The sequence below is a fragment of the Taudactylus pleione genome, unplaced genomic scaffold, assembly GCF_031769625.1.
Source record: "Taudactylus pleione unplaced genomic scaffold, aTauple2 ptg000281l, whole genome shotgun sequence".
In the NCBI taxonomy this organism is placed as follows: Eukaryota; Metazoa; Chordata; class Amphibia; order Anura; family Myobatrachidae; genus Taudactylus; species Taudactylus pleione.
Window position 1 is genome coordinate 742694 of NW_028284683.1, and position 15320 is coordinate 758013.

Below are 15320 nucleotides of genomic sequence, written 5' to 3' on the forward strand. Positions count from 1 at the left end.
TGCGGTCGTTATTTTGAAAAAAACGTCCCCTGGCCGCTCGCACCATACGTCATGTCCGCTATTTATTAGATTAATCGAGTACATTGAACGGCATATGAACTGCTCGCTATTCTTGTGATTGGATTTTCCTACCGCAATCATGCGAGCAGTTAAGACTAAAAAATAACCAAGTGACGTGGTCAGTGACGCTTCTTTGTTAATTATGCACACCCTTAAAACGCCCGTTTTGGCACGCCTGCGTTCTGATCTCCACTCCCCGTTTTCAAGCACCTTCACCTGTTACCACCCACAAACGCCGCACACTGTCACTCAAATTAGCAGGCATTCGCTATTTTGCGAGCGCACGATTTCCGACCGCACTGACTTGTTGGCGCATGCGCATTACAACCCATACGCATGCGCAGATGTGCGAACATCGCTCAGAACGAACGAACGGCCGCTTACGAGCGGCTCTGAATGAGCTCCACAGCCCTGGAACTGCCAGTCCCGGCTGTGATTAACAGAGAGAGCGCCCAATAATAAGCCAGCTACAGCAGATGCCAGATCCAGGCTGTAACTTACCATTCACTGCTAGCACTGTGCAGCCCCATCTCCTGCACTACAGACATGTAATGTATTGTGTATGATTAGTGTACTGTAACTTACCATTCACTGCTAGCACTGTGCAGCCTCATCTCCTGCTGTACAGACATGTAATGTATTGTGTATGATTAGTGTACTGTAACTTAGCATTCACTGCTAGCACTGTGCAGCCTCATCTCCTGCTGTACAGTCATGTAATGTATTGTGTATGATTAGTGTACTGTAACTTAGCATTCACTGCTAGCACTGTGCAGCCCCATCTCCTGCTGTACAGACATGTAATGTATTGTGTATGATTAGTGTATTGTAACTTAGCATTCACTGCTAGCACTGTGCAGCCCCATCTCCTCCTGTACAGTCATGTAATGTATTGTGTATGATAAGTGTACTGTAACTTAGCATTCACTGCTAGCACTGTGCAGCCTCATCTCCTGCTGTACAGACATGTAATGTATTGTGTATGATTAGTGTACTGTAACTTAGCATTCACTGCTAGCACTGTGCAGCCTCATCTCCTGCTGTACAGTCATGTAATGTATTGTGTATGATTAGTGTACTGTAACTTAGCATTCACTGCTAGCACTGTGCAGCCCCATCTCCTGCTGTACAGACATGTAATGTATTGTGTATGATTAGTGTATTGTAACTTAGCATTCACTGCTAGCACTGTGCAGCCCCATCTCCTCCTGTACAGTCATGTAATGTATTGTGTATGATAAGTGTACTGTAACTTAGCATTCACTGCTAGCACTGTGCAGCCCCATCTCCTGCTGTACAGTCATGTAATGTATTGTGTATGATTAGTGTACTGTAACTTAGCATTCACTGCTAGCACTGTGCAGCCCCATCTCCTGCTGTACAGTCATGTAATGTATTGTGTATGATTAGTGTACTGTAACTTAGCATTCACTGCTAGCACTGTGCAGCCCCATCTCCTGCTGTACAGTCATGTAATGTATTGTGTATGATTAGTGTACTGTAACTTAGCATTCACTGCTAGCACTGTGCAGCCCCATCTCCTGCTGTACAGTCATGTAATGTATTGTGTATGATTAGTGTACTGTAACTTACCATTCACTGCTAGCACTGTGCAGCCTCATCTCCTGCTGTACAGTCATGTAATGTATTGTGTATGATTAGTGTATTGTAACTTACCATTCACTGCTAGCACTGTGCAGCCCCATCTCCTGCTGTACAGTCATGTAATGTATTGTGTATGATTAGTGTACTGTAACTTACCATTCACTGCTAGCACTGTGCAGCCCCATCTCCTGCTGTACAGACATGTAATGTATTGTGTATGATTAGTGTACTGTAACTTACCATTCACTGCTAGCACTGTGCAGCCCCATCTCCTGCTGTACAGACATGTAATGTATTGTGTATGATTAGTGTATTGTAACTTACCATTCACTGCTAGCACTGTGCAGCCCCATCTCCTGCTGTACAGTCATGTAATGTATTGTGTATGATTAGTGTACTGTAACTTACCATTCACTGCTAGCACTGTGCAGCCCCATCTCCTGCTGTACAGTCATGTAATGTATTGTGTATGATTAGTGTACTGTAACTTACCATTCACTGCTAGCACTGTGCAGCCCCATCTCCTCCTGTACAGACATGTAATGTATTGTGTATGATTAGTGTACTGTAACTTAGCATTCACTGCTAGCACTGTGCAGCCACATCTCCTGCTGCACAGTCATGTAATGTATTGTGTATGATTAGTGTACTGTAACTTAGCATTCACTGCTAGCACTGTGCAGCCCCATCTCCTGCTGTACAGACATGTAATGTATTGTGTATGATAAGTGTACTGTAACTTAGCATTCACTGCTAGCACTGTGCAGCCTCATCTCCTCCTGTACAGACATGTAATGTATTGTGTATGATTAGTGTACTGTAACTTACCATTCACTGCTAGCACTGTGCAGCCCCATCTCCTGCTGTACAGTCATGTAATGTATTGTGTATGATTAGTGTACTGTAACTTACCATTCACTGCTAGCACTGTGCAGTCTCATCTCCTGCTGTACAGTCATGTAATGTATTGTGTATGATTAGTGTACTGTAACTTAGCATTTTCTGCTAGCACTGTGCAGCCTCATCTCCTGCTGTACAGTCATGTAATGTATTGTGTATGATTAGTGTACTGTAACTTACCATTCACTGCTAGCACTGTGCAGCCCCATCTCCTGCTGTACAGACATGTACTGCAATTTAGCCTTTACTGCTAGGCACCCTGTAACCTGTATGGCCGATCGGAGCATACTCAGGATGCTGTCTGGAGTAAAGTCGTGACAAAATACAAAATGTGTGTGACCACTAGGTGGCGCCATCACCATAAGATAAAGGAAGATTCAGTTACTTCATTCCCGGTCCCTCATTGCACAGTATGACAGGCAATTTTCAATATGTAAAGAGAGAAATGAACAATAGTATAATATTGCCAATAAAAAAAGTAAATTTATTCGCTCAACAATATAATAAAACAGTCATGAGATTAGGCTCTATGTGGCCATCAACACAAATTAAATCAATCTCTAAAATAGAGGGGGCCCGTGGGCCCTGCGTACCGGAATGAAGATGGTATTAGGCGTTGTGTTTGCACTGCTGACCATCCAGATAAAGTCATGCAGTGACTAACCAACGGGCAGAAGGATCCTTCTTCAGAAGAGCTTGTTATGCGCGAAACGCGTTAAGGACAGCAGTATATACCCTTGATGAGGAGGGACCCTGAGTACCTGCATCCATGGGTCAGTCACTGCATGTCTTTATCCAGATGGCCACAGTGCAGTGGTTGTGAAAGGCAGACAAGCCTCCAGGTGGCCACTGACCCTCTGATCCCCCTCGCGTTACAACACAAACCCTGGCAGCGTTTTTGGCCGATGACACGATTCAGCGTGAATCGTGTCATCATCACCCCGCCCCCTGCTTCAAAATGCCGGTAATAACGGCATTGTGTAGTGGGGCCAAAATTACGCGATCATGCCACCCCCGCACCGCCAGCAAATGCCAGGTAATACGTCCGGCTACGCCCCCCTGCTATGCCTACTTGGCTGCTGACTTCCGGAGGGGGCAGCAAGAACGTTGGCAAGCTTCCTTTATTAACAACAGATAGCGCAGGCGCGATTGGCTCTCCCGGTAAATCAGGTACTCGCTCTGGGAGAATTTGGAATTGTTGAATTTGGAGATCTTCACCGGTTTTCCTTGCGGCACAATTATCTTCCTGTCATCCAGGACCAGCTCATAGTCCAGGGCGGGGTCTGTGAATGAGGAACGACCATTACTGCACATTACGTATCATTCATACCTGTCACATTGTAGCAAACATGATCGGCGAAATCATCCCAGCATGCATTGCACGCTTCTTATTATTTATTCTATTACACAGCCCCCTGCATCTGTGATCAGGAACCCGCAGCATTCCCAGCATGCATTGCACGCTTCTTATTATTTATCCTATTACACAGCCCCCTGCATCAGTGATCAGGAACCCGCAGCATTCCCAGCATGCATTGCACGCTTCTTATTATTCTATTACACAGCCCCCTGCATCAGTGATCAGGAACCCGCAGCATTCCCAGCATGCATTGCACGCTTCTTATTATTTATTCTATTACACAGCCCCCTGCATCAGTGATCAGGAACCCGCAGCATTCCCAGCATGCATTGCACGCTTCTTATTTATTCTATTACACAGCCCCCTGCATCAGTGATCAGGAACCAGCAGCATTCCCATCATGCATTGCACACTTCTTATTATTTATTCTATTACACAGCCCCATGCATCAGTGATCAGGAACCCGCAGCATTCCCAGCATGCATTGCATGCTTCTTATTATTTATTCTATTACATAACCCCCCTGCATCAGTGATCAGGAACCCGCAGCATTCCCAGCATGCATTGCACGCGTCTTATTATTTATTCTATTACACAGCCCCCTGCATCAGTGATCAGGAACCAGCAGCATTCCCAGCATGCATTGCACGCTTATTATTTATCCTATTACACAGCCCCCTGCATCAGTGATCAGGAACCCGCAGCATTCCCAGCATGCATTGCACGCTTCTTATTTATTCTATTACACAGCCCCCTGCATCAGTGATCAGGAACCCGCAGCATTCCCAGCATGCATTGCACGCTTCTTATTATTTATTCTATTACACAGCCCCCTGCATCAGTGATCAGGAACCCGCAGCATTCCCAGCATGCATTGCACGCTTCTTATTATTTATTCTATTACACAGCCCCCTGCATCAGTGATCAGGAACCCGCAGCATACCCAGCATGCATTGCACGCGTCTTATTATTTATCCTATTACACAGCCCCCTGCATCAGTGATCAGGAACCTGCAGCATTCCCAGCATGCATTGCACGCTTCTTATTATTTATTCTATTACACAGCCCCCTGCATCAGTGATCAGGAACCCGCAGCATACCCAGCATGCATTGCACGCGTCTTATTATATATTCTATTACACAGCCCCCTGCATCAGTGATCAGGAACCCGCAGCATTCCCAGCATGCACTGCACGCTTCTTATTATTTATTCTATTACACAGCCCCCTGCATCAGTGATCAGGAACCTGCAGCTATCCCAGCATGCAATGCACGCTAATTATTATTTATTCTATTACACAACCCCCTGCATCAGTGATCAGGAACCCGCAGCTATCCCAGCATGCATTGCACGCTTCTTATTATTTATTCTATTACACAGCCCCCTGCATCAGTGATCAGGAACCCGCAGCATTCCCAGCATGCATTGCACGCTTCTTATTATTTATTCTATTACACAGCCCCCTGCATCAGTGATCAGGAACCCGCAGCATTCCCAGCATGCATTGCACGCTTCTTATTATTTATTCTATTACACAGCCCCCTGCATCAGTGATCAGGAACCTGCAGCATTCCCAGCATGCATTGCACGCTTCTTATTATTTATTCTATTACACAGCCCCCTGCATCAGTGATCAGGAACCTGCAGCATTCCCAGCATGCATTGCACGCTTATTATTTATTCTATTACACAGCCCCCTGCATCAGTGATCAGGAGCCCGCAGCATTCCCAGCATGCACTGCACGCTTATTATTATTTATTCTATTACACAGCCCCCTGCCTCAGTGATCAGGAACCCGCAGTATTCCCAGCATGCATTGCACGCTTCTTATTTATTCTATTACACAGCCCCCTGCATCAGTGATCAGGAACCAGCAGCATTCCCAGCATGCAATGCACGCTTCTTATTATTTATTCTATTACACAGCCCCCTGCATCAGTGATCAGGAACCTGCAGCATTCCCAGCATGCATTGCACACTTCTTATTTATTCTATTACACAGCCCCCTGCATCAGTGATCAGGAACCCGCAGCATTCCCAGCATGCATTGCACGCTTCTTATTATTTATTCTATTACACAGCCCCCTGCATCAGTGATCAGGAACCCGCAGCATTCCCAGCATGCATTGCACGCTTCTTATTATTTATTCTATTACACAGCCCCCTGCATCAGTGATCAGGAACCAGCAGCATTCCCAGCATGCACTGCACGCTTCTTATTATTTATTCTATTACACAGCCCCCTGCATCAGTGATCAGGAGCCCGCAGCATTCCCAGCATGCATTGCACGCTTCTTATTATTTATTCTATTACACAGCCCCCTGCATCAGTGATCAGGAGCCCGCAGCATTCCCAGCATGCATTGCACGCTTCTTATTATTTATCCTATTACACAGCCCCCTGCATCAGTGATCAGGAGCCCGCAGCATTCCCAGCATGCATTGCACGCTTCTTATTATTTATCCTATTACACAGCCCCCTGCATCAGTGATCAGGAACCCGCAGCATTCCCAGCATGCATTGCACGCTTCTTATTATTTATTCTATTACACAGCCCCCTGCATCAGTGATCAGGAACCCGCAGCTATCCCAGCATGCAATGCACGCTTCTTATTATTTATTCTATTACACAGCTCCCTGCATCATTGATCAGGAACCCGCAGCATTCCCAGCATGCATTGCACGCTTCTTATTATTTATTTTATTACACAGCCCCCTGCATCAGTGATCAGGAACCCGCAGCATTCCCAGCATGCATTGCACACTTCTTATTTATTCTATTACACAGCCCCCTGCATCAGTGATCAGGAACCTGCAGCATTCCCAGCATGCATTGCACACTTCTTATTATTTATTCTATTACACAGCCCCCTGCATCAGTGATCAGGAACCTGCAGCATTCCCAGCATGCATTGCACGCTTCTTATTATTTATTCTATTACACAGCCCCCTGCATCAGTGATCAGGAACCCGCAGCATACCCAGCATGCATTGCACGCGTCTTATTATATATTCTATTACACAGCCCCCTGCATCAGTGATCAGGAGCCCGCAGCATTCCCAGCATGCATTGCACGCTTCTTATTATTTATTCTATTACACAACCCCCTGCATCAGTGATCAGGAACTCGCAGCATTCCCAGCATGCATTGCACGCTTCTTATTATATATTCTATTACACAGCCCCCTGCATCAGTGATCAGGAACCTGCAGCATTCCCAGCATGCATTGCACGCTTCTTATTTATTCTATTACACAGCCCCCTGCATCAGTGATCAGGAACCTGCAGCATTCCCAGCATGCATTGCACGCTTCTTATTATTTATTCTATTACACAGCCCCCTGCATCAGTGATCAGGAACCAGCAGCATTCCCAGCATGCACTGCACGCTTCTTATTATTTATTCTATTACACAACCCCCTGCATCAGTGATCAGGAACCCGCAGCATTCCCAGCATGCATTGCACGCTTCTTATTATTTATTTTATTACACAGCCCCCTGCATCAGTGATCAGGAACCCGCAGCATTCCCAGCATGCATTGCACACTTCTTATTTATTCTATTACACAGCCCCCTGCATCAGTGATCAGGAACCCGCAGCATTCCCAGCATGCATTGCACACTTCTTATTATTTATTCTATTACACAGCCCCCTGCATCAGTGATCAGGAACCCGCAGCATTCCCAGCATGCATTGCACGCTTATTATTTATCCTATTACACGGCCCCCTGCATCAGTGATCAGGAACCCGCAGCATTCCCAGCATGCATTGCACGCTTCTTATTATTTATTCTATTACACAGCCCCCTGCATCAGTGATCAGGAACCCGCAGCATACTCAGCATGCATTGCACGCGTCTTATTATATATTCTATTACACAGCCCCCTGCATCAGTGATCAGGAGCCCGCAGCATTCCCAGCATGCATTGCACGCTTCTTATTATTTATTCTATTACACAGCCCCCTGCATCAGTGATCAGGAACCCGCAGCATACCCAGCATGCATTGCACGCGTCTTATTATATATTCTATTACACAGCCCCCTGCATCAGTGATCAGGAGCCCGCAGCATTCCCAGCATGCATTGCACGCTTCTTATTATTTATTCTATTACACAACCCCCTGCATCAGTGATCAGGAACCCGCAGCATTCCCAGCATGCATTGCACGCTTCTTATTATTTATTCTATTACACAACCCCCTGCATCAGTGATCAGGAACCCGCAGCATTCCCAGCATGCATTGCACGCTTCTTATTATTTATTCTATTACACAGCCCCCTGCATCAGTGATCAGGAACCTGCAGCTATCCCAGCATGCAATGCACGCTTCTTATTATTTATTCTATTACACAGCCCCCTGCATCAGTGATCAGGAACTCGCAGCATTCCCAGCATGCATTGCACACTTCTTATTATATATTCTTTTACACAGCCCCCTGCATCAGTGATCAGGAACCCGCAGCAGTCCCAGCATGCACTGCACGCTTCTTATTATTTATTCTATTACACAGCCCCCTGCATCAGTGATCAGGAACCTGCAGCTATCCCAGCATGCAATGCACGCTTCTTATTATTTATTCTATTACACAACCCCCTGCATCAGTGATCAGGAACCCGCAGCATTCCCAGCATGCATTGCACGCTTATTATTTATTCTATTACACAGCCCCCTGCATCAGTGATCAGGAACCTGCAGCATTCCCAGCATGCATTGCACGCTTCTTATTATTTATTCTATTACACAGCCCCCTGCATCAGTGATCAGGAGCCCGCAGCATTCCCAGCATGCACTGCACGCTTCTTATTATTTATTCTATTACACAGCCCCCTGCATCAGTGATCAGGAACCCGCAGTATTCCCAGCATGCATTGCACGCTTCTTATTATTTATTCTATTACACAGCCCCCTGCATCAGTGATCAGGAACCAGCAGCATTCCCAGCATGCAATGCACGCTTCTTATTTATTCTATTACACAGCCCCCTGCATCAGTGATCAGGAACCTGCAGCATTCCCAGCATGCATTGCACGCTTCTTATTATTTATTCTATTACACAGCCCCCTGCATCAGTGATCAGGAACCCGCAGCATTCCCAGCATGCATTGCACGCTTCTTATTATTTATTCTATTACACAGCCCCCTGCATCAGTGATCAGGAACCCGCAGCATTCCCAGCATGCATTGCACGCTTCTTATTATTTATTCTATAAACACAGCCCCCTGCATCAGTGATCAGGAACCCGCAGCATTCCCAGCATGCATTGCACGCTTCTTATTATTTATTCTATTACACAGCCCCCTGCATCAGTGATCAGGAACCCGCAGCATTCCCAGCATGCATTGCACGCTTCTTATTATTTAGTCTATTACACAGCCCCCTGCATCAGTGATCAGGAACCCACAGCATTCCCAGCATGCATTGCACGCTTCTTATTATTTATTCTATTACACAGCCCCCTGCATCAGTGATCAGGAACCCGCAGCATTCCCAGCATGCATTGCACGCTTCTTATTATTTATTCTATTACACAGCCCCCTGCATCAGTGATCAGGAACCCGCAGCATTCCCAGCATGCATTGCACGCTTCTTATTATTTATTCTATTACACAGCCCCTTGCATCAGTGATCAGGAACCCCCAGCATTCCCAGCATGCACTGCACGCTTCTTATTATTTATTGTATTACACAGCCCCCTGCATCAGTGATCAGGAACCCGCAGCTATCCCAGCATGCATTGCACGCGTCTTATTATATATTCTTTTACACAGCCCCTTGCATCAGTGATCAGGAACCCCCAGCATTCCCAGCATGCACTGCACGCTTCTTATTATTTATTCTATTACACAGCCCCCTGCATCAGTGATCAGGAACCCGCAGCATTCCCAGCATGCATTGCACGCTTCTTATTTTTTATTCTATTACACGGCTCCCTGCATCAGTGATCAGGAACCCGCAGCATTCCCAGCATGCATTGCACGCTTCTTAAACTTGCTGACCCATCTCTACACAGCAACAAAAACTGCCAACCACTAACAAGTACCTACCAGGCAGTACCTACTATATATTAGACAAGAAGTGGAAAATAATCCATGAATTCAACCAGTGTGAATATAATTATTGATGTGTGTAAGTGACAAGACTCTTTATCTATAGGAGTTTTCCACCACAAATAAAGAGGCAGAACTTAAAGGTATTATTTATATATATAGCCTCCAAAGTGTTACACTGGTGATACAGGGCGACACCTACACAAAGGCCCATAACCCCTCACCTGGCTCAGTGTGTCCGCGCGCCACCACACTGTCATAACCCTCGGGGGCACTTTGCAGGGAGCTGTCATCTTCTGTGATGTGATACTCGTTCCCCAAAGCCACCTCGTTCAGGAACATGATCCCCAGCTTCTTGGAGGTGCAGCCAACTAGGAGGACGGAAAACGTGGACACGGTTATTTCCATGTACATATGCTCAGCGCACACAAGTATAAGGCGGTGTGATGAATAAATGAATCCTAGGTTAGTAAAAAATAGCCAAATGATTCTCCTCTGTCTGTTCCTCCTTCCAGACAGTTCGCTGTGTGTAGTTTTGGGCGGCTATACCCAAAGCTTCTCAATCACTGACACTCAACTCATGAGCAGGCCAGGATTTCCGGACAGACAGGATGGTTCAATAGCAACTAACTGATTGCATTATCCACGTTGTATTATGTGTCAGATATACTCCGCTTGGGAATGTATCTGACGGAGCTTGTACTTTAAAAAAAAAATGTTTTTTTCCTGGACACGTGCATTAAATACATACGTGGCCCCATGGACATCGGACACAGCTGTGAGGGCAGACAGGGTAGTTCTGCAATAGATGGAAGTGCCAGCCTCTTGGTACAGGCCTCCGCTGTTGCCCCCTCACTATTGGTCTCAGACCCACAATGTCCTCCCACGGTTGATGCAAGATCCAAGTTGGCAGAAGGACCTCTGACGTCACAACCATGTGACTGCTACGGCAGGGCCAGTCAGCGACCACTGTTACTATCCACGTGGGCATAGAGTGGGAATATAAACCTGTGGTGAGTGAAGCGAGCCTTGAAAGGGGGCACTTTTGGCCCCATGTTCCTTGCTCCTCCCCCTCCTGTCCCAGGTCACATGGTTGTGACATCAGAGATCCTGCAGCCCACTCCATTATAGACCTAACCATGATGCCACCCCCAGGGCTCCACCTTGCCGCTCATTTCCCCGTCAGCGCCATCTTACCGTATTCTGCAGATCTACGGTTCTCAGAGGCAAAATAAATCCCTCTACCCACATCCCCTTTCGAATGGGGCATAATGCGCAGGCCGCTTTTCAGGATTGCAGCTATCACCGCCACCTTGGTACCGTGCCACAGCAAGCGGCGGTTCTCAATGTCTTTGTGGGCGCTGAGCCGCTCTTCCTGTGACGGGAGACAAATATAGGTGGTATAATGTGTTGTAGCTGATGAAACACAGGTGGTAGTGGCTCGGTAATGGATCAGGGTGAGGAAGAGGAACATATGGGTGAAATTACACTGTGTGGTGAAACGCGTAGCTGGGAGTTACAGATTGTAAATAAAACAAAGAGCGACCAGGAGTAATGTGGTACGGAACCAGCGATGGAGGAGATGACAGCGGGCATTCAGTGCATGGCAGCCAGCTAGTGGTAAACAGGAGCTTTAGCCTGATACAGTAATGATACATACATATAGTGCATTACATCGCTCTACTGCTTATATAACTGTGTACATGAGGGTTATAGAGGTATTACCAGGGCATAGGGGCATGGCGGAGGCTACAGCACTGACTGACGGGGGGAAGGGGTGCAGACCAGTGTATGATGAGGGCACCTCTACCAGCCCGGCCTATAATGGCAGCAGGGATTAGTATAGGAAACAGCACGACAAACGTGCTGGGGACCTACAGTGAGAATTGTATAATATTCTGTCATTTATAACTAATCCAGGAACCGGACCGCGGTACAACTGCGCCAGCTCACATCCGCCCCTTTTCCATAGACCGAAATAGGATGTTATTAGGTAGAGCTGGATGAATGTAGTCGCCCTATGCTGGGAGTGGTGGTCTGTGTCCTGGGAAGAGAACCCCCCCCCTTGTTATGTTATACACAAGTCCTGACCCCATACTGGGGGCTATTAATGACTTTGATGTCAATCGCTGCCCCCGGTGAGCAGATGGAGAACTACAATCTCCCCACGTCAGACATTGCATTTAGGACTATTACTAGATCTAATGAGATTTATAGTATTAATCAGGAAAATAATTCCCCAGCTCTATTACCCGTCACATGTCTGCACGATGTAGTCAGTGTAGCGCCCAATGGAACAGGAGGCCTGGTGAGCGCCACAAAGCCTAATGACTGAACGCAATACATGCACTTTGTCGCCAATATGTCAGCAAGAAAATGCCGACACGGTTGTAATGTTAGTTAAAGCATTTTAACAATGTTGGCATTATTACTTTAATTATGATCACAAAGTTATCATACATTCACCCGACAATGTAATGATCAGACCAAAGAGTTATTGCATTGTGCTGCCCCCTAGTGGATAAACCTAGTAAGACTTATCGGGAAATGAAAAAAAAAAAAAACGGTACAGTAACCCATAGCAACTCTTGTAATTTCCTCCATTGTTCTTGCTGCAGCCTGATATAGCTAATTGGCGTCATTGCACTGGGGACATTTGCTCCTATATTATTAGTAAATGGCTCCCCGCAGTGGCTGAACTACCACCATTGCAAGTGGTGGGCCGCTGTAGGGGCCCAGGCTCTTCTGAGCATGTGCGGATCTGGTCGGGGCTTTATGTGCACGCGCCAAACTGACACTTGCTGAGAGCTCCACAGAGATGCCAGGCCGCAGGGCCGAATAAGGGCCATATGGGCCTGGGGCTGAAAATATTCAAGGGCCTATACTGAGAAGGGGAGGGGCTGTGACCAGTGCTGTGTGGGTGTGGCCAGTGCTGTGTGTGGGTGTGACCATTGATGTGGGTGTGGCCAGTGTCATGTGGGTGTGTACACCCCATACACTTTAAGCACAAACTACTTCTTAAATACATAAAGATAGAGAAATTGCAGGTAACTGTCCATCACTGACCTCATTCTCCCTCTCCACGCGCCAGACATTCAGGATTTTAGGACAAGTGTCGCTGCATCCTGTCTGTTTCACGTACTTGGCAATCACCTAAGACATATATAAGAGACATTGAATGTATTAAAGCAACACTACCGGGTAAATGTAACAGCTGCAAGTTTTCATTGATTTAGCCTCTAGATTTAAAGAGACAATAATATGAAAGGTAAAACCGACCTGCTTTTGCTTTTTACTGTAAATTATCACACTATCAGGGGTATACAATTTGGAGCGAAAAGTTCGGAATCGGCGATAAATTATCGCCGATGATGTAATTTTTGCCGATTTCAATTATCCCCGTATTCAATTTCAAAGACTTTTCGCAGGTGCATGGGAAAAAAAGTACAGAATTGCGGTTTAGGGGTGCAGGCTTAAAAAAAAAATAGCCTGCACCCCTGGGAATAACATTTAAAAAATAACTGTGTCAAAAGAAGGTTTTGTTTTTAAAATAGGGACACCCCAAAAAAATAATTAAAACATTTGGGGTGAAAAAAAAAGAAAGAAAAAAAGTGTTTAAAATAGGGAAATAGGTTCAGGGCTATTCTGCAAGTATACGGCAGGTGTTTTCTAGAATAGATTATTAGTGACAGGTGTTTTCTAGAATAGATTATTAGCGGCAGGTGTATTCTAGAATAGATTATTAGTGACAGGTGTTTTCTAGAATAGATTATTAGCGGCAGGTGTATTCTAGAATAGATTATTAGCGGCCGGTGTATTCTAGAATAGATTATTAGTGGCAGGTGTATTCTAGAATAGATTATTAGCGGCAGGTGTTTTCTAGAATAGATTATTAGCGGCAGGTGTATTCTAGAATAGATTATTAGCGGCAGGTGTATTCTAGAATAGGCTATTAGCGGCAGGTGTATTCTAGAATAGGTTATTAGCGGCAGGTGTTTTCTAGAATAGATTATTAGCGGCAGGTGTTTTCTAGAAAAGATTATTAGCGGCAGGTGCATTTTTGCTGGATTTAAAAAAAAACACTTTAGGGAATATGCTAGTACCCATTTTCATGTACCCCAAATTTGATGGGACCACTTAAAAAAACGAAAAAAATAACTTAAGTGCTCTTCTGCATCACTTCTTAAATTTTGGGAAAAAAACACCTGTCGCAGCTATTTTAACCCTGACTTTCTTTTGCAGGCTAAAACGGGTGTACCCATAGTGATCACCCATATCTGGACAGCTTTAGGGGGGGTCCTACAATTTATTCCAGATAAATCCCGTTTTTTTTTTTCGCCGATCCTGTATCGCCGGCTCTCGTTTTCGTAACTTTTTAATTGAATACGGGGATAAAGCAACGTCTGCAACCCCCGTTGCTGAGGAAAGTCAGTCAAATGGTAGTAACTAAGTAACCGTCACTGAGCTTTCAACGGCCTATTACATGCAGAAGTCATTCCCCAAGTATTAGGAGTAATTGAAGTAATTTGCATTAATCAGTGTAATGAGTAATATTTGGCATCATTCCTGTGGAGAGCCCCCCCCCATGCCGTATCACTCATTGTACACAATGACAGAACCTAGAAGGCTCAGCACAGGTGAGACACCTGCATATGGCGATCACGTCATACAATCAACGTTTTCTCAGTCACTTCCATCATCAGGACCCAGTTCCTCCCACTCACACTCAGTCTCACCTTGCGCTCCTCAGATTTTGGATTCAGAAGGCTGAGCTGACATTTGAGCAGCTGATAATCTGCGTCCAGCGGGTGGGGGACATCGATCAGCTTCTCCTGCTCCTCCTTCAGTTTATCTGCCTGCAGAGTCTGGGCCAGCTCAATGTCTGCCAGGACCTGAGAGAGGGGCACAGTCAGAACTGGGCAGTATGTACATACTGCGCTAGACTCAGGTGCGGCGGCGGCGGCTGCGTCATTATGATAATAGCACCTTCCTGTGTGAGCATCTGTGCGTCCTTCAATGCAGCTGCTTCCAGCATCAGCTTCGCAGCTCCCATGTTAGCTCCCATGTGCTGTATGAAACCATCTTCCGTTTGCATGCGCCATTGACACAGCGCCCCCATCAGGCCCTTTGCCTCTAACATGCGGCTTATTGTTTCCTTACAGCAGTTTCATTTCCCCAACAGTACGACAGGGGCAAAAACATTGTAGCATGGAAGGGACGGAGATCAGCGTTACTTAGGCCCAGATTTATCAACGAGTGATATTCTTCTTATCACCTGTTACTAATCATATATTGCGCTCCAACCAATCAGCTCCTGTCATTTATCAAACACATGA

At 45.9% G+C, this 15320-nt stretch overlaps 1 protein-coding gene across 1 annotated transcript in view; it reads right to left on the bottom strand.

Moving 5' to 3' along the window:
• Nucleotides 1–3062: 3062 nt before the first annotated feature.
• The window catches only part of LOC148512575 (protein mono-ADP-ribosyltransferase PARP3-like), a 28720-nt gene continuing 16462 nt past the window's right edge, over nt 3063–15320 (bottom strand). Inside the window, exons 7-11 of the mRNA XM_088482069.1 lie at nt 14721–14876; nt 13051–13137; nt 11182–11359; nt 10209–10355; nt 3063–3848 (exon numbers count right to left, since the gene is read on the bottom strand). Of these exons, the coding sequence (XP_088338195.1) occupies nt 3634–3848; nt 10209–10355; nt 11182–11359; nt 13051–13137; nt 14721–14876 (783 nt within the window). The 3' untranslated portion in view covers nt 3063–3633. The remainder of the gene's footprint in view (nt 3849–10208; nt 10356–11181; nt 11360–13050; nt 13138–14720; nt 14877–15320) is intronic.